This window comes from Ochotona princeps, chromosome 30 (genome assembly GCF_030435755.1).
Source record: "Ochotona princeps isolate mOchPri1 chromosome 30, mOchPri1.hap1, whole genome shotgun sequence".
NCBI classification, from domain to species: Eukaryota; Metazoa; Chordata; class Mammalia; order Lagomorpha; family Ochotonidae; genus Ochotona; species Ochotona princeps.
The window spans coordinates 6,038,061-6,061,424 of record NC_080861.1 but is presented as its reverse complement, the minus strand read 5'-3'; the positions used below and the strand labels follow the sequence as shown (position 1 = coordinate 6,061,424).

General features: G+C 51.3%; 1 protein-coding gene across 3 annotated transcripts in view; it reads left to right on the top strand.

The window, feature by feature from the left end:
- The window catches only part of COLQ (collagen like tail subunit of asymmetric acetylcholinesterase), a 49,783-nt gene that overhangs the window by 5,040 nt on the left and 21,379 nt on the right, over positions 1 to 23,364 (top strand). The window contains exons 2-6 of one of the 3 annotated variants that reach the window (XM_004588312.2): positions 16,126 to 16,238; positions 17,639 to 17,740; positions 20,611 to 20,655; positions 20,993 to 21,019; positions 22,904 to 22,975. In XM_004588312.2, coding sequence (XP_004588369.2) covers positions 16,126 to 16,238; positions 17,639 to 17,740; positions 20,611 to 20,655; positions 20,993 to 21,019; positions 22,904 to 22,975 — 359 coding nt within the window. Of the gene's footprint in view, positions 1 to 16,125; positions 16,239 to 16,314; positions 16,451 to 16,506; positions 16,617 to 17,638; positions 17,741 to 20,610; positions 20,656 to 20,992; positions 21,020 to 22,903; positions 22,976 to 23,364 lie in introns of those variants that run through there. The other 2 variants (XM_058657136.1, XM_058657137.1) reach the window with 2 other exon arrangements.

Sequence of the window (23,364 nt, the reverse complement as noted above, 5' to 3'; positions counted from 1 at the left end):
GATCCGACATCTGATAGGCTGGACCTGCCTTTGAATGCCACCCATGGTCGTCAGCACTGCGTGATTGGTACCCATGACCTAGCAGGCCGTCGCTTCATCTGCGCTGCACCTCTCAGCAGCAACTCCTGCAAGCGGCCCTGGCCTTGAATCCTGACTTGAATCCTGCCAGTTGTGAAAGAGCCAGTCAGTTCCTCTGTGCAATAGGCGTGACTGGCTCGCTCGCTCTCAGGACTGTCCTGGGGAGCGAGGAGCGCCCCCCCTCTGGCTACAAATGAGATGCAGCTGAGAGCAAGAAGACAAAACTCCCACCAAGGCTGGAGCTACCCGGCTGGCCTGCCGGTCTGAGTGAATGAGAGAAGCAGAGAAGGAGCTCCTGAACTAGCTGCCCAATGACCAGATCCTGGCTACATGTTTAGCCTTTTGTGGGGAAGAGTTTTAAAATTGCGTTAATAGTTAGTATTTGAAGCTTGAGTGATCTGACATTTTAAAAGAAGAAAAGTGTTGCTGATCTCTCGCTCTCAAAATTCTATTTATTTGGAAGCCAGAGTTACAGAGAGCAAGAGGCATAGTCAGAGATAGATCTTCTATCTGCTGGTTCACGAAACCAGACAGCTGCAGTGGCCGGGGCTGGGCCACGTGAAAACCACGGGCTTCTTCCAGGTCTCCCATTCGCATGGCAGGGACCCAAGCAGTTGGGCCAATCTCTGCTGCCTTCCAACCTAGCAAGGAGCTAGACTGGAAGTAGAGTAGCCATGACATTAACCTGCACCCATATGGGATGCTGGCACTGCAGGCAATGGCCTTACCAGCCACGCCACAACACCAGCCTCTGCTGATGCGAGTCTGTTGCAAAGCAGGACCAAGCAGATCGGAGGGTTGCCGCTGACTCAGCCCCATCCAGCTGTGCCCTCGTCTTGCCTTCCTTAGGACACCACATGCTCCCTTTGGGCAGGACCCTTTGTAGTGGTTTGGCCTCTGTTGTGGGCTTTCCCAGCAGCCAGAATCATTGGGGGTCGCATCACAGAACCCTGAATCTCCCCAGCTGTGGGTGCTGCTTACAGCTGCCCACGGGGTTCTAACCAAGACAATATCAGGCGCCTCCTGCAGGGCCCGGAAAAAGGCAGATCGCTGGGATCAATTCCTACCTCCAGGAGCTTCTGACGTAGTAAATCAGGAACAGGGCTCTGGACCCTACATGTCTAACACACTCCAGGTGCTGCTGATACAGCTAGGTCTGTGGTCGCACTCTGAGAGCCTTTGTTCCAGCATTGCCCGGAGTCACCACATTAGGACAAATCACAAGAGCACACGCCCATGCTCTCTCAAGGTCAGAAGTCTGAAGTTTGTATTACCAGGCACAGACCAAGGGGTGGGCAAGGCCCCAGGGAAGAATTCGGTTTCCTGCCTTGTCTGGGATATAGGTTGCTTTTCTGGTCATCTTTGGCTCCCAGCCTCTTCCTCCGTCTTCAAAGCCAGCGCCACAGCACCTTGCTTCAAGGGTCACACTGCTCTCTTGAGTGTGTCTCTGATTAGGATGTCATGGGTGGAGGCATTTGGGGCCAGCTCAGATTAAGCACCTTGGATTATACTTCTTAATTTAATTGCCTTGCAATAATACCTTAATTTAATTACCTACCTGTTGTCCAGGTAAAGTAATAATTCCAGGTTCTGTTTTCTCTCACCCTCTCTTATCTCCCCTCCCCATATCTTTTCCATTGGGTACAGTGGCCTACGAATACCATCAGTGCCAAGAATATCCCAGGAGCAGGCACCTGCACTGTCACTGTTTGGGTGCCTTCCCAAAAGTGGACCCTGGCATAGGATTTGGATGCTAGCAGTTTCCATGCATGGCAATCCCAATAAAGCAGTGGAGGAGTGAGACGGTCACCAGTGGGAATGCTCAGAGGGGCAGGCAGACAGCTAAGACAACTGGAGCTCATTCTTTGAGGCCTTCAGAAAGATGGCGAATGGGGATACTTCCTCACCTGACTCTGGGGACATAAACTATTCATCGTCCTGTTTGTCCCCAAACAACTTCCCATGGCTGGAAGAGGGACATTCTTCTCTCTTCCCTCCCCACTTCCATCCCCCCCCCAAATAAAACCCCATCATGGTAGAGGCAGAACTACGAGGTAGTTAGGAGGAAGACTTCCAGAGGCCCCTGCATTTCTCTTCACACTGTGACCTTGGGCAAATTTCTCAAACTATATGTCAGTTTCTTCATACATGAAATGGGGCCCAAAGTAGGATTTAACTTTCAGAGAAATTATGAGGACCGATGTGGCTAATTTTAACATCAAGTACTTTCAATAGTGCCAAAGATTCCAAACACAACCGAAGCAACTTTGAGCTGAAAGTGTGCAGTGATTCGGGCAGTCCATCCCCTCTGTGCTTGTAAACCCATGGGTGCTAGGAGGAGAGGCAGTTCCGTGCTGGTGACCAACCAGCTTTCCCTGGCTGCTTTAAAAATACACCTGGCCCTGCTCCATGTCCTGCCCCGGAGCCTACAGCTCCATTCACACCGCACTTACCTCTCATGGCAACCAACATAAACACGAGCCGGTGACAGCTGGAGTGGAGGCCTCCAGGCTGCTGCCCACTTGCCCTGGCCACCAGCTGGGGCCTGAAGACAGAAAGAGAGGGAAAAGAGGAGGAAGTATTCCTGTGAGCTGTGCAGGCTCTTCCCCACCCCCACACAGGCTCCTCATCTTCCAGCCCCATCTCCTGCTGCCACCTGTCATCTTGGCATCTCTCAGGGAAGTGTAGGGAAAGCCCCAGAACTTCCAGAGGACTCTTTTCAGGCCTCTTGGACCAGGCAGGCTGCTGTCTTAGCTGTGGGCTTCTCTGTTCTTGCTCCCTGTATTTGAACTTATCCCCACTATGAGAGCGTGTGGGATAGGTCATTGGGCAAGAGCTGAAAGGAGACTCCCCCTTTGTGTCTCTTCAAGACTAACCCCGTTTTGGAGACCATGCTTTTTGGGGTGAGCCCAATGGGGATGCCCCCTCCAAAGACTTCAAATTCTCTGTCTCGGAAACCGAACTTTCCAGTGTCCAAGAATTATATTCAGGATAGAGGGAGGCTCCAAGCAAGGAAAGCAAGCTTCACCCTCTGCTGGTCTTCCCAAGAGCTGCAATGGGCATGGCCATGCAGGGGCGGTGTAGGGAAGAAGAGATGCATGGCCCTGGACCTGGAGAGTAGCAGGGCCCTGCGAAGGCTGGTTGATCTAGGCATCACCATACCCGCTGGGTGCACCTGCACCTTTGGCAGACAGATGCAGCTTGAGACACACTCCAAGACCCGAAAAATCTTTCTCCAGTGTTTCTCTGGCAAGTCATTCCTTGCCTTGTTATTCTCATCCATGTTCTGAGTCCACTGCTCCACTGCTCCTGCCCTCTCTCTGCTGGACAGCCCCAAGAGTAAGGGTGCATCTGCCAGCCTGGGCTTCTGTGCACAGCCAATGGAAAAAGCTTGTGGAAGAGGCTTGCAGAAGGCCTGGTAGCTTGCCTGTTGACTAATGTCCTTAGAGAGCATCGCACCATGGTGCCGGGGCCCAGGAGTAAAACCCAGGCGTGAACAGTATGGGATAAGCCACTTGCTGTCTTCTGAGAGCCAGCGTCCTCATCCTAGATAGAGACATGGACCAGATTGCAAGGATCCTTTTGGCCTTAGCTGTTCTCTGGTGTTGTGGTTCACAAGCCGTTTGCTACCTTACTGAAGTAGCATGTACCTAGAGGCAGGATCTGGGCGTGTGTGTCTGCTGGGCTCTGACTCTGAGAGTCCATGTGTACAATGTCCAGCTAGGATGGCTTTGGACTTGAGTGACATCTCCATGATGTAACTGAGGGGCCTGATGCCAAGCCGAAATCAGGAGCCTGAGCTCCACCTGGGTCATCCTGCGTTACTCTCCCAGGTGTATCAGTAGGGAGCTGCATGGGAAGCAGAGTGGATGATGCTTGAATCGATATTCTGCTACAAAATGCCAGTGTTGCAAGCAGAGGCTTGAACCACTGTGCTACAATGCCAGCTTGTTCATTTGTTTTAAATTTTTTATTTTATTTTTATTGGAAAGGCAGATTTACAGAGAGAAGGAGATACAGAGGAAAAGATCTCCCATCCACTGATTCATTCCCCAAATGGCTGTAACAGCTGGTGCTGGGCTGATCTGAAGCCAGGAGCTAGCAGCTTATTTCTGGGTCTCACACAGGGGTGCAGGGTCCCAAGGCTTTGGGTCATCCTCGACTGCTTTCCCAGACCACAAACAAGGAGTTGGAAAGGAAGTGGAATTGCCAGAACATGAACTAGTCCCGACATGGGATCCCGGCGTATGCAAGGCAAGTATTTTAGCCACTAGGCTACTGTGCTAGGCCCATATCTTATTTTTCTATAAATAAATGAATAAATAAATAAATACAACAAATAAATAAAAGCCATGTGTAGCAAAAACAAAATTAAAAAACCCAAAGCAAACCAAGGAAAAAGCATTGCAAGTCTTATCATAAAGTGCTACATTCTTTACTTATAAGAAAAAACATTGTAAGGAAAAGGACAAGCAGCCTAGTGGGAACATGACCGGGATATAAATGGCTCTAAGGTAGCTGGGAATAACCTCAGCCTCACGTACTGTGAGAGAAACACAGGCACTGGGATTTTGAATTTTGAAAACCAGGCATATGTACCTGACCTATTGTAAAGGATTAAGCCAAACATTGCATCTACACAGAAGTATTGTCTCTCTTCTGGAACGCAAGATGGGGTTTTTCCATCTTTCCAAAGTCCGACAGACTCCAAGCAGGAAGGGAATTGAGAGTCGGAAAATTTCCGGAGTGGCTGCCTGCAGCTCAGGGTTCGCCTTGCCAGCTTGGTCACCTGGGCAGATCTCCTTCTCCATGAAGTCCACACGGGTCGGCTTGAGGCTGGCTGGTTTCTGAACGCAAGGGGTGTGAGTGACTCAGTGGACAGGAAGGGACTTCCCAGGAGCAGCCTCTTCCCTTCTGCGTGGCCATGAAGGGGCGAGGGCAAAGGGTTGAATGAGTCATGTGGTTTTGAATGACAAGGGCCCACAGAGCTGAAACGTCCCTTCGGGAAAAAGACTGTTGCAGGAAGGGGCAGGACACACAGGGCCCTTCTGCTCAGCCAGGTGTCAGCAGCTGTTGGAAATAACCCACTCTGGGCCCGATGCAGCTGCAGGCTTTTGTCTTTGCCCCAAGGCCAGAGCTCCTGAGTAATCCTAGGAACTTGGCCTTCCCTGTCAAGGCTGAAGAGATTTAATAGCACTCGTTGATTTATGCTGGCCAACGTAATCGAATTCAGCGCCCAGCACAGCCAGCGTGGGGAGGTTTCTTTATGTTCCCTTGGCTCCTAATAACATTGTCTCCTCTTTCCTCGCTACTTACCGCATACCATTTGGTCAAATTAGAACTTGAACTCAAAAAGCAGATGGCTTCCTTCAGATAAGGTCCAAAATAATTCCTTGCGGGAGGAGAAGGGGCGGAGTTTGTTCGGTTGAGTCTATGCGTGCATAGGAAGCACCACTGATCCAGGACTCACTCAAAATAACGACAAACTCGAAACGATGACTGAGCCAGGAGCCAGTGATGGTGGCTAGGTCAGGCGACCAGCCTGTGGCCCCAGTAGACCACTCCCCCGCACCGGACCCCCGCTCCCAGCCACACACACACAGATCCCCAGAGTGGGTGTTGTTTAGCTTAACGATGACATCATGTATCTGCTCATCCATCCATCTTATTTCTTGAAGGGTTTATCTTTGAAATATTTTTATTCCTTTTTTTTTTTTTTTTTTTTTTGCCTTGGATTTGAAAGACAGAGAGAGATCATTCATCCATTGGTTCACTCTCCAAATACAATAAGAGTTGGCACTGAGCCAGGTGGGCTGAGGCCAGGGACCCCGATTGCTAGCCAGGTGTCCCGCACAGGTGAGAGGGACAAGTTGTCACCTGCAGGCAGCTAGAACGGAAGCCTAGGAGCCCAGGTTTGAACCAGGCATTCTGAAATGGGATATGAGGGTCTGAAGTGGTGATGTAATACTGTGCCAAGCACCCACCCGCCCCGATGGGTAACAAGTAGGCTTGGTGCAACTCTGTTGGTCACACTGAGGCAGGGAAAGTCAGGTCAGAGGGAGCCTTCTTTGAGACATGGATAGTTGGTAGGCATGCGGGGAGGGGGAGGGGGCACTGAGGTTCCCATGAAACTTAGAGGTCAGGAAATGGGGACCCAGAGGCCTGATCTTCAGATGTGGCCAGAAAGATACGATCTTGGGGGCTTGGGGAGCTGCTCCACGCTGGCTGGCTGGGACGACCCCTCTGGCTATCTCAGCTGCTGTTTTCCCATAACTTTCTGGTCACTCTTGGTGTGGTGGAGCCAGACAGGAGAGGGCCCCTTTCTGCCACAGGTCTGGCTTCCAATGGACCAGCTGCGAGCGACGCTAGGTGCCTCCCCGGCCTCCCCAACCCTGTCTGAAAACAAGGGCGCTTAGATGCTGACACCCTCCTGGACTGTGTGTGGTGACACTCAGAGGACAACAGGATGACATCATCACAGAACGTCCCTCATCACTGTCCCCTGCTGCCGGGCGTAGGCCACTGCTGTCTGCTGGCCTGGGCAGCACTGGAGGGCTCAAGCTGGCCAGCATTTTTTTTTTTTAAGATTTATTTGTTTATTTACTTGAAGGGAAAAGTCAGACAGAGAGACAGAGAGAAAGAGAGAACTTCCCATGCTGGTTGCAACAGCCAGCCAGGGCTGGCCAGGAGACGAGCCAGGAGCCTGGAACTCTACCCAAGTCTCCCATGCAGGTGCAGGGTCCCAGGCCTCGGGTCATTCTTCATCCCTTCCTGGTTGCATGAGCTGGTCCAGAAGCAGAACAGCCAGTGTTGAGCACTCATAGGGGTGCTGGGCATTGCACAAAGTGGTTTAGCTTACTGCACCACCACAAAGACCCTGGTGTTCGGTTTTTGCCCACGTAGTAAGCAGTCCGGCATCCCTGGTTGCAGGCTGCTCCTCCCTGCCGCCATTCAGGGATGCAGGTCCTTTCCACCTTCCCTGGAGCTGAGTGCCTTGTACCAGGCAGACCCATTGCAGGCACAGTCACCACCTCCATGTCCTCCCTGCAGAGGACTGGGAAGTACAGGCCTTCTCAGGCGTAGCTCTGGCTCATGAGCAGGGGGGAGGAAACAAATGTGGAGAACATTCTGGAAGGCTAGCCTTCTCTGCCCAGACCCCACTTTCAGGAGGTCCTGGGATTTCAAGGCCATGTCTGAGGATTAGGCAGGACCTAGCCAGCTTCCCTGCCCCTCAACTGTCCTGAGGATGACAGGGAAGGGGCAAGTGGTAAGAGACAGCCAGCTATCCCCCAGGGACCGGGAAGGCTTAGGGAGCATCCACCAGGAAGAAAAGGCAAGAATTCGTGGGAAACGCAGAGCCAAGTTGCTGCCACCTCATGCCTGGCATTTCCGCTGCACAAGGATCAGCAAGTGTCCCTCCTGCCACTCATCTCAGCAATGTACTACCTTTTTGCAACGCCTTTCTCCTTCAGTCTCCGCCATCAACCAGTATTCCTGGAAATGCACCCTGACCAGGGAACTCAGCAGATGAGAGGAAAATTCTTAGTCCCCCAAAAGCTAGATCATGCACTTCTGCCTTTATTGGAAAGTCAGATATACAGAGAGGAGGACAGAGAGGAAGATCTTCCATCTACTGGTTCACTCTTCAAGTGGCCGCAATGGCTGGAGCTGAGCTGATCCAAAGTCAGGAGCCAAGAGCTTCTTCAGGTCTCTCATGCGGGTGCAGGGTCTTAAGGCTTTGGACCGTCCTGGATTGCTTTCCTAGGTTACAAGCAGGGAGCTGGATGAGAAGTGGGACCGCCGGGACATGAACCGGCGCCCATATGGGATCCTGGAGCATCCAAGGCAAGGATTTTAGCCACTAGGCTATTGTGCTGGGCCCCTAGATCATATATTTCTTCATCTCTGTATGCTGGTGGCATGGCACACAGTAAACACTCAACACATGCTTGTGGGGATGAGAAGGTTCTTACAGGGCTCAGCCAAAGAGACACAGACACTGGATTTTGGGATCAAAGGAAAACGGATTCTGATGCTTGTTAAAGTGGCAAGGGAGGAGCCAGCATTGTGGCAGAGCAAGTAAAGCTGCTACCTGTGATGCCAGCATCCCCAATGGACGCTGCTTCAAGACCCAGAAGAAGGTCTTGATCCGGCTCTGGCCATTGCGTGCATTTGGGGAGTGAACCAACGGATAGAAGCCTTCTCTCTCTCTTTCTCCCCTCTCCCCTCCACCCCCCCGCACTGCCTTTCAAATACATTAAAAACATCATTTTAAAAATGGTAAGGGAGACTTTATTTCAGGCTGTGCCTTGGGTGTCAAGACCAACACAATAGCACACAGAGCTCAGCACCCACACAAGGACAAGTGGGTATTTAAAACAAGCAAACAAAAGTTACCCATTCTTTCTTCTCTTTTTAAAAGTGTGTATTTAAAGGCAAAAATATAGAAATCGAGGAAGAGACAGCAAGCTTTCATCTGCTGGTTCGTCCCCTAAATGCCTCCAACAGCCAAGGCTGGGCCAGGCTAAAGTCAGGAGGCGAGCACTTTGTCCGGGTCTCCCAGCAACGGGTAGGAACTCAGCTGCTTGAGCCGCCACTGATGTGCACACTGGCAGGAAGCTGGAGTCCGAGGTGGAGCTGGACTTCAACCCCAGCAACTCAGTATGGGATGAGGGCATCCCCATTGGTAAGTTACCTGCTGTGCCAAGTGCCCATCCTACAAGTGTGGATTTGTAGCTGAGGAGTGGGTTGGGGAGTGGATGCAAAATTACTAAGAGGAGACCCCAAGGTTGGGGGATTCTGATTAACCTCCTCAATGGGATTCTGTGGGAAGGCAGACAGGAACGATCGGGGATTTGGTCAGATTCCGGAAATTAAGAATTTTCTCTAAACTAAGGTCTCTGAAACCTTGCTGTGACTGGATTCAGCAAGGATGGACCCAGAGCCCAAGTCCAAGGTTTGATGGGCCAAGGAACCCGAGGAAAGCCTTCTCAAGCAGAGTCTCGGGCGGTGGGAACAAACCCTAGGCCCTCTGATCTACCTCTCTGCCTGCTGAGGTCTTGGGTTGAGACAGTAGATTGATCCCTAGGGCTGGGGCACCCTGGCTCTGTCCCCAGACAGGTAGATGCCCTTGTGGCCCATGAGGGTGATGAGTCCTGGGCAAGGGTGCTGGAGTGACCGGAGCCCACATCTCTATGTAGTGGGAGACACAAAGAAGCAGTCTCTTGAGCCCCTCGGTGGCAATTGGCCTGAGGGTGGCAGTGGTGGGGTCAGGAGCGTCTGGAACATTGCGCAAGAGTGGCAGTCTTCCAGGAGGGGTCTTCTGGCCAGGCTGATCAATCGCAGACCTGCAATTAAGACAAAATACTGTGAAGATTACACCTGCAGACAGCTGCATGAAGGCACCGGAAACTTTGATTACAAATTTGATTTGGCAGGCAGCTCTGCTGTGCTGAGCTGGTGTCCGGGCCAGGGCACCAGAGGGAACTTGAGGGCAGAGATTACTTGGAGGAGGAGAGCAAGATCTCTCTACCCTGGGCAGGGTCCTAATGAGGGATCGTTCAGGTCTTGGCAATCGCAGTGCCTGGTAAGAGCCAATGCTGCAGAGCGATTAAGGCCATCTGGTCCAACGTTCCCCTTTTTACATCTGGACAAGTCAAGATGAAGAGCGGGCAGTGAGTCATCTAAGGTCGCCCAGCGAGGTATCACCAGTGCTAGATGGCAGGTTCCAGCCTCCCCGGTTGGCACCTGGCTGAGGGGTGTTACAGACAATGAAGGACACAAGGTGGCATTTGACTTAAGGAAATGCAGCAATCACTGCTTGGGAAGACAGAGATGCTGTGAAACACAGAGAAAAGAGATCAGCTGAGGAGAGTGAACGAGCATGATATGTTGGTTAGGTGGACTAATTAGGTAGAGAGCCCATCAGGCACATGATGGTCCGTCTCAGTGCCTCCATTTTCACAATCACAAAACCAAGTGCAGCTGTGTGACTGACACAGACGTTCTCGGGAGAAGTCTGCTACCACGTGGCCGAATCACGCGATGTGAAAGGGGCCAAACTGGCGTCTCCATTGTGAAGTCTGAGCGAACAGGATCTGCTGGACTGTGACCAAGAACTGGGAGTGTGTGTGATGGAGGCATCTCGGGAAATGTGCTGCAGGTGGCCCCAGGGCAACGGCCTGGGACTCTGCGCCTGTTTGTTCTGATGTCTTCCACCCCATTTCTGAGAAATACCAAGGAAAATTCGTTAGGGAAGGAATGGAGCCTAACCCTTGCCCCTAAGCTCCTCCCATCCTGGTCCCAGCAAGACTGCAGTCAAGGCTTGGCTGAAACAGCACCTCTTTCAGAAAGTCTTCCCTGGTTTCTCCCCTTCAACAGGTATTCATCTCTTCTTCCTGGAAATCCTTCCACACATTCAAGCCTTTGTTAGCCACTTGGTTTTTCTATCTTGTAGTTATTCAAGAAGTAGACACTGTGATACAGTGGTTAAGCCACATACTGAGGCCAGGGCAGACCAGGGCCAACTGCAGTGGGGTTGAGGACTCCCTGCTCCGTGATCAGCTCATGGTCAGCGACTCGGGGGTGCCCTTGGCAGTGCCCTTCTCCTGTTCACCCCCACCCAGGGGTTCCTTCTTGGGCCAGTAAAGAAAGGTTCCATAGCAGGAAGAACAGAAAAAAAAAAGAGCCATTTCCCTGTGGCATGGCCCTACCTCATTTCCCCAGCCCACTGAAGCAGGAGGCGCTTTTTTTTTTTTTTTTTTTTTTTTTGGAAGGCGGACGAACAGAGAGGAGAGTCAGAAAGATCTTCCATCTACTGGGTTACTTCTCAAGTGGCTGCATTTGCCAGAGCTGAGCTGATCCAAAGCCAGGAGTCGGGAGCCTCCTCTGGGTCTCCCACAGGGGTGCAGGATCCAAAGGCTTTGGACCATCCTCTACTGCTTTCCCAAGCCACAAGCAAGGAGCTGGATGGGAAGTGGAGCAGCCAGGATGCTAACCAGTGCCCATTTGGGTCCTGGCTCTTGCAAGGAGAGGATTTAGCCACTGAGCTATCGCGCTGGGGATATTGTCACTTCCCTGCCCTGCTGGCTTCTCGGGACACCTCTGGTGGATGTGAAGGACGCTGCCTGATGCAAGCACAGAAGACACAAGTGGAAAAAGCTGCCTTTGAGCAGCCCAGAGATGGGGGGTCTTACCAGTGATGGGCTGAAGGTGAGGTCCTAACTGTAGAAAAAGAAAGGACTTTGGAGAAGGCTCGGGCCAAATCCTCTGTGATAGAAATAAGGACACTGAGTGACAGTTTGAGGAAGTCAGTTGTATCAGGCCACATGGCCACGTGGGCCTGGTCTCGGGGTCTTTGGTCCAAATCTGTCTATTTCCAAGAATGACAAGGAGCAGAACATTTTCTAAGACTGTGCCTCAGTTTCCTGAAATGCAGCAAGAGAAAGCCCCCCTGTCCAAGAGGGGCTATAGAGTCCAAAGGGCAAAACTGGAAAGGGGAAAAACAACGATGCTTGCCCAAAGCCTGCGTTAGGCACATATCCGTGACATGGGACGCAGTGTCCATGCACAGGAAGGTAAGCTGGCTTTGGGGCATGATCGTCAGACATCTTGACCTCTGTGAGAGCAGGCACTGCCACAGTGGCTGCCCGGGGCTGAGCCCTGTGGTGCGTGCAGGTTCCTGCAGGCTCTGTGTACACACACAACTGTTTCCATTACAGCAGAGTCCGCCCCAGCTTTCCAGACTGGACCCTGAGCCCAGACACGCTTGCATGGAGACAATGTGGTCCTGAGAGGTTGCCGAAGGCCACTCAGTGACACCAAAATAGACATGCGAAGTCCTGGCTTAGCTGACCGGGAGGGAGGGAGGAGTGGGCAGAACTGCTCCAAACACGTCCACCTGGTGGAAATATTCTGAGATCGAATGGGCTGTAAATAAACCAGACCGTGCTAAAAACAAACAGCTCCGGGCACTGGGGGAGGGCGGAAATAGCCAGCCTTCACTTGCTGAAATGCAGTAGGTCCACGACAGGCAGCTGGGGTGGAAGGAAGGCCAGGTGGGTGATGTGGGAATGGGGAAGGAACAATGCCGATGCCTCAGCCGGAAAAGCAGCTGATCATTTTCTAAAATGATTTACGTGAAAGGCAGAGTTACAGAGAGAGAGAGAGCGAGAGATGAAGAAACAGAGATATCTTTCATCCGCTGGCTCACTTGCCAAATGGCCCCAACTGCCAGGACTGGACCAAGTCCAAAGCCAGGAACACAGAACTCCAGCCAGGCTTCCAGCATGAGTGGCAGGAACTATCCTCTTTTGCTTTTCCAGGCCACTGACAGGGAGCTAACTCAAAAACAGGGTAACCAGGACTTGAACCATGGCTCAGATGGGATGCTGGTGTCACGGGCAGTGGCTTAACCCACTGCACCATCATGCTAACCCAGCAACTGATTATCTATGCCCACTGAAGAGCTCTCTGGTTTCCAAGAAGGGATAAGAGAAGTGATTGCTTTGAACGGCACTGGCTTTACATCAGTGGAAGCAGCACAGGGTGCTGGATAAAGGCAGCCATACAAAGCCTGGGGAAGGGAGTGAGGAGGGAGGCTGATAAGTCACACACACCCCACTGGGACTCTGAGTGCTAATTGTATGTGTGGACCTGGCTAGGGGAGGCTCAGCTGCCACGGCAGAACAGAGGCCAGGGAACAGTGTAGAGCAGGGCCCTGGAGGGCGAGCCTGCCAGCCCTCTCCACCCACATACCTAGGCAGGGTGAAACCTTGAGCTGCCCAGCACCAGCTTCTGAACCCTCTGGGAGTGGACTGGCGCTGTGTGCTGTGACCACACAAGGGCCCCCACTTGGCAGGGTACACTCTAGATGCTTATAAATAATGTTCCAGAAACCAGCACGAGACAGGATCTCTTGGTGATTGTGACAGGGCCCAAGGCGAGAGCACCCTAGGGTGGCCATCACTGCATGCAGATAAAATGAGACTTGCCCCAAGCTACCTATCGGATGACAACGCGTTTCCCTGCCCAGGCGCATGTGCACAATGGCAGCCGCTTCACCAGCCCCGGCAGCAGTGCGACTCCAGTCTTCTAAGCAGGAATGAAGACAGCCAGCGACCCAGGGGACAGCCTGGTCCCCTGACAGATTCCAACCCAGAGTCCAGGCAGCCTGAGCGAGCCCCTCTGCAAAGCACCGGGTAAAAGGCTGACCCAAGCAAGCATGCATCCTTTCTAGCAGCCTCATCCTGAGCTGCCCCGGGTCCCGCCCCCCGCAAGCCTTCCTTCCCTCTCCTGAAGAGCCACCACACTTCAACTCTGTCCCCACACATGTCCCAGCGGTCTCCAGAGACACAGCATCATCTCAACTACTTGTCATGGAGCCTCTCGCCTTGGTCTCACCTCCCAACTTTCATTTTTACCTGTAGACACTGCCCACCTGGATTCAAATGCTGCCTCTGTCACTGGCTAGCCACACGATTGTGGGCAGGGTACTTAGCCCCTCTACCTCGGTTAGCTGACCTGTGAAATGGGGATGGTGATGACGATTAAGGTACCTAGTTCTAGGGGCTGCCATGAGGATTGGGTGAGTTCATGTGGGAACTGCTCAAGGAGCACCATGCATGTAGTCTAAGAGTTGGATGTTGGTATCAACCACTCAGCCTGGTACAATGCTAGCCTCTGACTTAAGCCTGGCTCCCACAGGGACATACCAGGAAAGCATTTGACCTACTCGAGAAGAGCTGACACTGGGGAAACTCAGGGAAGTACAAGTCTGGGCTACTCCACTTTGGTCTGGCAAGTCACGGAATCCTTCCTGGTGGAGGCAGCACACATTCTCCCATACCTGGGAGGAGTACCCAGGGCAGTGCTGCCTGTGGGAGGGCCACCAAGCTGAGCGGGCCTCACCTTCTATAGTCAGAGGCATCTTGTGCCTCTTACAAGGCCCAAACCAGGGCCTGGCAGAGTGTGTGCTCAAACAAGTATCCAACGCCAAAATGGCTGCTTTCCTCACAAACCAGTGCTCCTCTGGCTTTCCTATCTCACTCTCCAAGAGCTACTGCCTGGGGCCCCTGCACCTTCAAAATCACCCTTGACTCTTCTTCCTCTAGCCTTTCTCAGCACACTGGCCCCGGTTTCTCCCTCCCCTCTAATGTTGGGATCAGTCCATTTCTTTCTGTCCCTATATCTGTCCATTCATGTCTGCTGCTGTGACGTAGTAGGTCAAGCCGCCACCTGCGATGTCAGCATCCCATATGGGTGCTGGTTTGTGTCCCATCTGCTCCACTTCCAGTCCAGCTCCCTGCTAATTGCCTGTGACAAACAGTACAACAATGACCCAAGGCTTAGGTCCCTGTATCCAGATGAGAGACCCAGATGAAGCTTCTAGCTTCTGGCTTTGGCCTAGCCCAGGCCTGGCTAATGTAGCCATCAAGGGAGTGAACCAAGAAATGGAAGATCTCTCTCACTATAGCATAAGTTAATTTCAAGGAACAAAAAGATACTTAAAAAAAAAAAAAAAAAGGCTGCTGACAGAGCTGCCTGCCTGCGGTGCCGTCTGGAGGCCTGGCTAGCCTGCTCTGATCCATCTTCCTTCTGCTAATGTGCCTGGAAAGGCAGCAGATGGTGGCTCGGTATTTGAGTCTGTAACATCTACACGAGAGACCCAGACAGAGTTCCAGGCTCCTATCTTTGGCCTGGATGCTGAGGGAATTTAGGAAGTGAACCAGCAAATGGAAGATCTCTCTGTCTCTATGACTTTCAAATAAATAAATCTTTGAACCTTGGGGGTGGTAGGTGGGAGAACCAACAAACTACAAACTGGAATCAGGGCCAAGAGGTATGTGGTGGGCAGTGAGCATGTTGACCGTAAGATCAGAGGGGACCACCTTTAGACTAAAGCTGGGAGCTGAAAGATGAAGGCCTTTGGCAATTACGAGTATTATTGCTAGGAACCTTCTAGTACATAGGTTTGGTGAAAATATATACTCACTTTTCCAGTTACAAATACATGAGAGTGACACGGCTAGGCTCCAGCATCCATGTGTGTCCAACTTCACTGGAAAATATCAAGCCATTTTCCACAGATGTTCCACTAACTGACCCTTCCACCCACCCAAACATGGTAGTTGTGGATACACATCCTTGCCACACCAGTCATTTTCTCTTCATTGAGGCCATCCTGGCAGGTACACAGTAGGATCCAGGCTCAGCAGAACAGATGAGCAGGTCGTGGTAGAGTCACAAGATGAAGCAACAACAGCAGCAACAACAAATGACACTCGGGATGGCTGCCACACATACCTCATTGGAAGGAGAGGTCCAAGGCAGGGACGCCTATGGTGTGGTCACACATGGGACTCCAACGGGAGTGCTCAGGATGGTGGTGGTTTGTGGGGGGAGGGACTGGAGCCTGAGGGGGTCTGGGTGCTGGATGTTGTGTGCCATCCATGTACTGAGGCACCAAACTAGGAGATGGAAGGCTCCAGGAATCAATGGATGCTGCCCCCCATCCCCCATCGCCTCCTCGTCTAAACAATTTCCTTCTGAGGAGAGGACCAAAATTAACTAGGGTTACTCAGCATTGGGTTACTACACAAAACGCCTGAAGCAATTAACTTTAACAGGACAAAACGTTTATTTTTACTCAGCTCACAGTTTTGGAGATGCAAGATCCCACAGACCTACTGATTAGGGTGGAGGGTGGAACAGAGGAGGGCTTCCACCAGGTCAGCCAGGTAGAAAGCGAGGCAAGAGGGAAAGACAGACAGAGGCTGGCCCTCCTGGGGGATCCACGTGTCTCCGTGAACCTGGCATTCTTTACCCTGCCTACAATAGCGACAAGCCAGCCTCTCTAGAGGGACAAAATGGCCACCGTCAGCTTGTCTAACAACCACGAATCCAGGGCAGGAAAGCAGCAGACAGGCGGTCCACTCAGCAGGTTGGAGGCTGGGGTGGCAGCACGGGACTCCCCTGGGGCACCACCGGCTGGGCGGAGACTTGTACCCGGCACCCCACGCTAAGGAGCGGCGGTTTTCTCTGGAACAGCCCTTCCCGGCCTGGATCAGAAGAAGCGAGGCAGCCACAGGACATGCTGCCTGCTGACGCCGCCTCCGCCCCCGCTCTTCCCGCCGCCCTTCTTCCGAGGAGGCGGAAGATCGGTGAGTACCCCGGGCCGGGTGGGAGAGAGCTGCGCATGCTCACGGGGGCGGGGCGGGGCTGCTTCCAGAACATTCCCTGAGAGATCCGAGCCTTTGCTGTCGCGTGCAGGGTGCTGCCGGTCTCCTAATGTTCTAAGTAAACGATGGAGGGAAATTCTTCTGAACTGGGGACTGGATTGGGCACAGGGCACCACCTACTCGAAAATTCTGAGGTGAATTTGTGATATTTTGAGTTCCCATGGGCAGCATAGAAACCGGAAGTCCCCCTTCGTTCTCCGTCTCCTCAAGTGTGTATGGATTTGCTTTCTACAATTGGTGGCTGACATGGACCACTCCCTTGAGGGGAACAGAAAATCATCCTCCCCGGGCTCCCCTGAGGTGTGAGAGGAAATTTGGGAGGAGAGGAAAAGAACAGAATCCGGGATGCTGGCTGGAACGCCACGGGCTGGGGTAGCCTAGGGAGCTCCCAGCCCTGGGTAGATTCTTAGGCCTGTACTGTCCAGGACCACGGGCCAGACCCGCCTGGGTCTGTGGAGCACTTGTTCTTTTTAAAAAATACTTCAATGTACTGTAAATACATCACATTGAAGACTTAGTATGAAAAAGGGGGACGTAAAAGTCTTGGTAATTTTTATACTCCATATTTTACATGTTACATGTTTGTCTTATTTTCTATATTTTAACGTCTTACGATGTTTATAATCTAGTATTTGAGGTATATTTGAGTAAAGTACATTGTTAAAATTAAGCTTATTTGCCACAATCATTGCCTATTCTATTACTTGCTGCTGATAACATTCCTAAAACACACATACAGCCTTCTTGGTCTGTCTGGGCTTAGCACTGAGAACAGTGCCTGACAGTTAGTAAGTAGTCAGGATATTTAAAAAAAAAAAAAAAGAAAAGAATGGATTTTTCAGTCAGATATTAAGCATCAAACCTAAAGCAATGGGTGGTAGAAAATTTTAAAAATTTTATATTGAATTTTTGAATATAGCTTCCAAAAAACACATTCAAAAATAATTAAAAAAAAAAAACAAAATAAAGTTAACTTATTTTCTTTTTAGGGTAAGAATGTGGCTAGCAGAAAATTTAAAACTACAATGGGGCGCTCATCAGTTGCTCACATTGTATTTTTATTGGCCATTACTGTGTGAACATGGGAGAGAGTTCTGGAAACGAGATGTTCACTCCATCCAAAGTGGTCATCCTAGCTCTCTGATCCATTTAAACCAGAGCAGATGAGAGAAGCTGGTGACACGTCTTGCAATGATCATTGGAGTGTCATGGGAGTGCCAGTCTGGGGAACCTGATCTTGAAGCGGATCTGTCTGTGTCCAGGAAGGTGACCCTGCCTCGGGGCCAGTCTGACCTTTAACCCTGTGTTGTTGTGTACTAAAGCTTCTCTCCCCAGATGTGAAGAATCTCCTCCTGGAACTTGAGACCTCGCAGTCCCCCTGTATGCAAGGCCCACCCGGCTCCCCTGGACCGCCTGGCCTGCAGGTTGGTGCGCTCTCTTGACCTCTGTCCCCTGGCTTCAGTTCAGAGCAGGGAAACCCCTGGGCATGGCCTCTTAGTCTCTCTTCCTTTTAGAGTGATTCAGGGCTATTTTGTCTTCTGTAACATCCCTCTAGTTAAGCCTGAGTCACCTGGTTAGAGTACTGGTTCTCTGGGTGACTTCTGACCTCCCAACCTTGATTTCCTCATCTAACAATGGACACAGTAGCTGACTGTCCCTGCCACACTGGCCGTGTGGGGAATGGGAGACGAAATGAGATGCCACCTGGAGGGATGCGGTTATTATTACAGTTGTCATCAGATACTTGATGACAATACCCTTTATGCATGGATATTTCAAGACGCTTATGGAAATGAAATCAAAATAAATTAATTTTGGTGCAGAATTTTTTTGAAATCCCGCACACAAAGGATTTTCTAAAAAGTTGATAGAGATGCATATTATACAAAAAGTGTGAGTCGATTTCCAAACTTTGCTTGGAGACAGAGAAATTTGTTATTCTGAGCTTCCCTGGGCTTCCCAGCTGGCTAACAGGTAAATTACCCTTCCTTATTAAAGCTAAAGGCAAGACGAGGAACAGGCAAAATGCTGGAGCAAGGCTGTTCCATACCCTGAGATTCCGTGTCACTGAGCAAACCCTTCGGTGCTTTTGCTTGCTGGCAGGGTAAGAGGCAGGGCCCTTATCGGGGCTTGCAAAGCCTCATGTGTGTTCCGTTGCTGCCTGTGGCCTGCATCTCCCGTCGACATACACCAGCTACATCACCCCCAGTGTCTCTTGGGTTGTTAAGCCACCAAACTCTGAAGCTTGTTTCAGTCTTAGGGCCTTTGCACCTGCGCCTGCTGCTGCTTGGGGCAATCTTACATCTGATTTTTATCACGGGTAGCTCCTTCTAGTTGCCCAGAACTGAGTTTTCCTGCTGCCTTCTGGCCATGCCTTTCCTGACCATCCAATCTAAAGTGGTGCCCTTCCCCAGCTCCTGTGGATCACACTCCTCCACAATGACCTGTTTTAGTACTGGCATAATCTTCTTGTACTGTTAGTTTCTTTGGGTTTTGTGAGTAGTGGTATTCCTGGTCTCTTTGGTCTCTCCTCTGTAAACCATGAGCGGTGTGTCAAATCCCCATGGGCTGTGGATGAAGCTCTGACATTCTAAGACTGCTCATGAGCTGAAAGGGCAGGATAGAGAAGTTGTGGCCCACAAAGCTGAAGCTCTGAACTCTGCGCTGGCCTCTAGGAGCAGGAACTTGTTCATCTGGCTCACTGCTGTGTGCAGTGCATAGATTGAAGTCTATTCCCATACATATTTGTAGGATACAATGAAGAAAATGAGAATTTGAATCCTGAGTTGGCCAGATGCTACTTACTATTTATGGGGCTAGAAAGTCTGCGGGAGGCAAGAGGGAAACCTCTTGGCTGAATTCCCACCTTCCCACCTGCAGCCATCTTCTGTGCCAGCTCCAGGCACCTGGCACCCACAGAGTGTGGCAAAGAAGGCAGATGCCTCACTGACCCCAGAACACCTCTCTTGAGTCACATCTGCATACTCAAACCTTGTGCAGCCCCATTGAGTCTCATGGAAACTGCACGGTACTGCTACCTGTTCCTTTAAAACAGTGTGGACTTATCTCTTTCAAAGTGAGACCTGTGGACCAGCTGCGCTGCTACTGCATGGTTGCTGATGAGAAATGCAGAATGTCCCTCCGGCCTACCAGCCAATCACCTTCCCGTCATGATGAATAGAGTGAATTGCTTCCAGGCTAAACTTTGAGAAGCACTGGGCTGGAGTACAACATTCTTGTCAAATGGCTCACGAAATGAAAAAAAAAAAAAAATTAAGATACTAAAAAATAGAGTGAGTGAATGCTCTCCCTCTCCCTTCCCAAAGCAGAAGGTGGATAAATCAGCCATGTACGTGTGAGCCCTTGGAGACTTTGTTAGACAGTCTGTTCCTCTCTGCCCCACTCTGCCTTGTTCTAATGTGGCTTTTCACTTGGCCAAAAAGTATGGCCTAGGCTTTGGGATTTTTCTGGGATCCCCAGGGGAGTTGTAGGTGCTGGCAAGCGCGGGCACCTCTGGCTGGGGTGAGGCTGTAGGTCATTTGGACAAGTCTCAGAGGAACCATGTTTCACACACTCACGTCAGGCTCTACATTGTGCAGACGAACCCTGAGGGATGTTGAGGGGTTTCCTCTCTGCTCTTTTGGGGATTTTGGAAAACAGGTGCCAGCCGAGCATTTCACAGACACTTGAGCAGACTGATGGTGTGCAGAGACTTGGTACAATGAGTTGAACCCCTGAGCTGGGGGCAGCCCACTCCTGAGGATGGAAAGAGGACGAGAGTGCACTATTTCCTTGCCAACATTCTCACTGTCTTGAACGAAAAATGATGCTGAAAGTGGGAAGGAGAGGATTATTTGATCTCTGGGACCCACAAATCAAACATAGGAGTTTCTGAGTTGGGCCGTTGCAGTGAGCAGAGCTAGACTTGCCCCTTGTCAGGACCTGGGAAGCTGGGTAAGAGCCGCTGAAAACGCGGGAGAAGTGGTTCACGCCTTGCTTTCAGCAAGCAGGATTTCTTCAGGACTCTTGAATTGCTCTCACCAAGCACCCAGGATGTTTCTGTTAGCCGAGGCCTCCGGGGAGGACAACTGCAGGCAGAAGGCAGAGCACGGCAGCCGTGGGAGCACTGATACGGCTCAGAGAGCTCACTGGGGGGAGGGGTGCAGCGGGAGGCTCTCCCATGGGAGCCCAAGCAAGGCTGCAGCTGTAGGAGCTTCAGGCAGCAAGTGCCTCCCTCCCCACCAGTCCTGCCTTGATCTCATGTATTTCTTTGCTTCTTACCTTGATTGTATAGGGTCCACCTGGGATTCCTGGCAAGACAGGACCAAAGGGAGAAAAGGTATGGGCCTTTCTGTTCTTTAGTCTTCCTCTCTTGGATGATTCCAGGCTATTTCCTAGGGGAGGGAGGCGAGTGACACAGAGAATTTTCTAGTTGAGATTTCAAAACGTGTGCAGATTCTGCCTTCATGCATGAAAACAGTACCTTGATGACAGCACTGCTCTGTGGGTGAGGGTTCCATGGTGTGTTTGAACTTGGCTGCTGAGATGACTGGGGTTCTGTGAATGGACAAGAGACACAACTGTGGGTTACCTCCCGTCACCAGCCCTACCAGAGCCTTTGTTTTTTCACTTCTCTTCCAAAGCAGCTTTGGTTCACCTGTCTTCTCCTTCTACAGGGGGAGCTTGGCCGACCAGGAAGGAAGGTATGATTCATACTGCTCTACTGGTGCCACATGGGCACCGGTGCCCCAGGCGTGTGAATGATTATGTGTGCTCCCGGAGTGTGAACCAGCAGTGCGCTTCTGTGGCCTGCAAAATCCAGCACCCAGTGATGGTGCTGCTGCCCTGGGGATGGTAGTGTGACCTTGCCCTTTCTGCCAGTCCCTTTAGCTGGAGTCTGCTACTGTCAAGTGTTCTGACTTCTAGAGGGTGCCAGGCCTGGCCAGATTGGCCCCAGCCTTAGACTGTCTCATTCTGCCACCCATTAGAACAAACCTCCAGTGGTATAAAATGACTGTCATTGTCTCTTTGATTACACTGAAATAAAGTACACAGCAGACAGAAACAAATGACTTCTGCTTTGGAGCTCAACAAAAATAAATGGAAGTTACTTGAGGTCAAAGCAGCTTTGAACCAAACACATGTCATCAAGACTCTCATTAGCATCAAGAGGGAGGAAGCAGCCCTTTCCACTCACTGTGGTCAGAGGATTCCAGTCCTGATATTCTAGGTCTTGTAATTGAAAGAGGTGCACAACTTGGGAAGAGAAGGATATGCATGACTCCAAATACAATTACTACATTGCTAGTTACATGTTTTATTGAAATGGTTTCACTGTCAACACGGGCCCTAAGTAGGCACTTTCTTGGCAGGGTTACAGCTCTGCTGGGGACTGGTGGAAACCCAGCCCTATCTCAGCTGCTGCTTGAGGTGCTGAGCTGGAAGGAATTCACGCTCAGACCTAACGAGGACCATGATTGATCCATGACGTCTGCCCCAGATGTGAAAGGCAAGAGCAGAAACCAGTGCCTGTGGCAGCACTGGTGCTTCTCGGCAGGAGGCTGAGTCCTCCACATTTCCATCCAACAAACTGGCCAGTCGGGGACCCACAGGGTGGTGCAGGTATCCCACATCTGAGTGTTCTGCTCTTCTACTTCCAGTGCGTCTTCCTGGTGATGCTGCAGGGAAGGTAGCAGAAAATGGCCCAAGACGGAGCTCCTAGCTCCTGACTGGCCTAGCCCAGACCGGCTATTGCAAGTCACTGAGAGAGTGAACCAGTGCATGGAAGAGCTCTCCCTGTCTCTTCCATCCACTTTCTGTTGCTGTGCCTTTTAGATGGATACATCAACTTGTTTAAAAAAGAAAGGAACTAGCCAGTGGGTATGCAAGGATCAAGGATCTTAGCCCCTGTTCTCACTCTATTTAGCATGGCCCCTGGCTGTGGTTGAAAAGCAGAGACAGAAATATATATATCATATAAATGAAGTTGGTGAACTCAAACAGTGAGCAAAACTAAACAAGGCTCCAGTATCAGGTTCATTCCAGCCTCAGCAGCTTGATCCCTAGGGGAGTGTGGATGTGCCAGTGGCCCACAGTCCATCCTGCCTTGACATGAATTACTGGACAGCTGCAGCTGCCCGGAGCGAACTGCATATTTGCAGCATGCAGGAATGAGTTGCTAGCAGCAAGCTGGATGGTCACCTGGGATGGGCATGAGCGGGTGAAAGATCTTGAGGGAGCATCTACTGTTCTCACCTAAAATAATATTGTCTCTCCACAGCACAGCCTTGGGGGAGCATCCACTGGAGTACAAGGGACTGTTCAAAGATCGAAAAACAAGGAAGTTTAGAGTCCCTCTCCTATCCCTTTTCATTTCTTGAATGTGGAACCAGACCTTGTGTGGTGGTACCATGTGACACCCAGGACTTTCTCTTAGAGCTAAGGGAGCCGCTTTTCAGGCCATCAGTCTTTGGAGAGTTGGGAGACAGGTCCTGGAGACCCATCCCTGGAGACCCAGAGACAGATCCCATCCTTGGAAGGGGGGAAACGTGCCCGGCTGTCCTGACTTTTATTCTTGGTTTTTGAAGGGTAGACCTGGCCCTCCAGGTGCTCCTGGCATGCCTGGGCCCATTGGCAGGCCAGGCCCAGAAGGACCCAGGGTAAGTATGTTCTTGGGCTCTGTGGTGTCAGAACAACAGGGGGTAATGGGAACTCCCCTGGTCCCTGGCCCATAGTCAGGGAATCGCTTCCGCAAGAGGGAAGGGCTCCTTGTAAGTCCCCAAACATGTCCTCCGGCACTTGGACCACAAGGGCTTCATCAGAGTAATGGCGTTAGCCCTGTGCGAGGAGAAACAGTCCACTCCGCTTTATTAAGGCACCCTGATTCTCCTTTGCCCTGAAAAGTTAGCAACCTATTCGCTGATTTTCCTGAAGTGACACAAGAGGGAATTGAGTCTGGGAAGCTCCTGCTTGCCATGCTCCTCCGGCTTCGGCAGGTGTCGGCTGGCTGGAAGGATGGAGTTCTGCTTTCAGAGGGAAGTTACCGGAG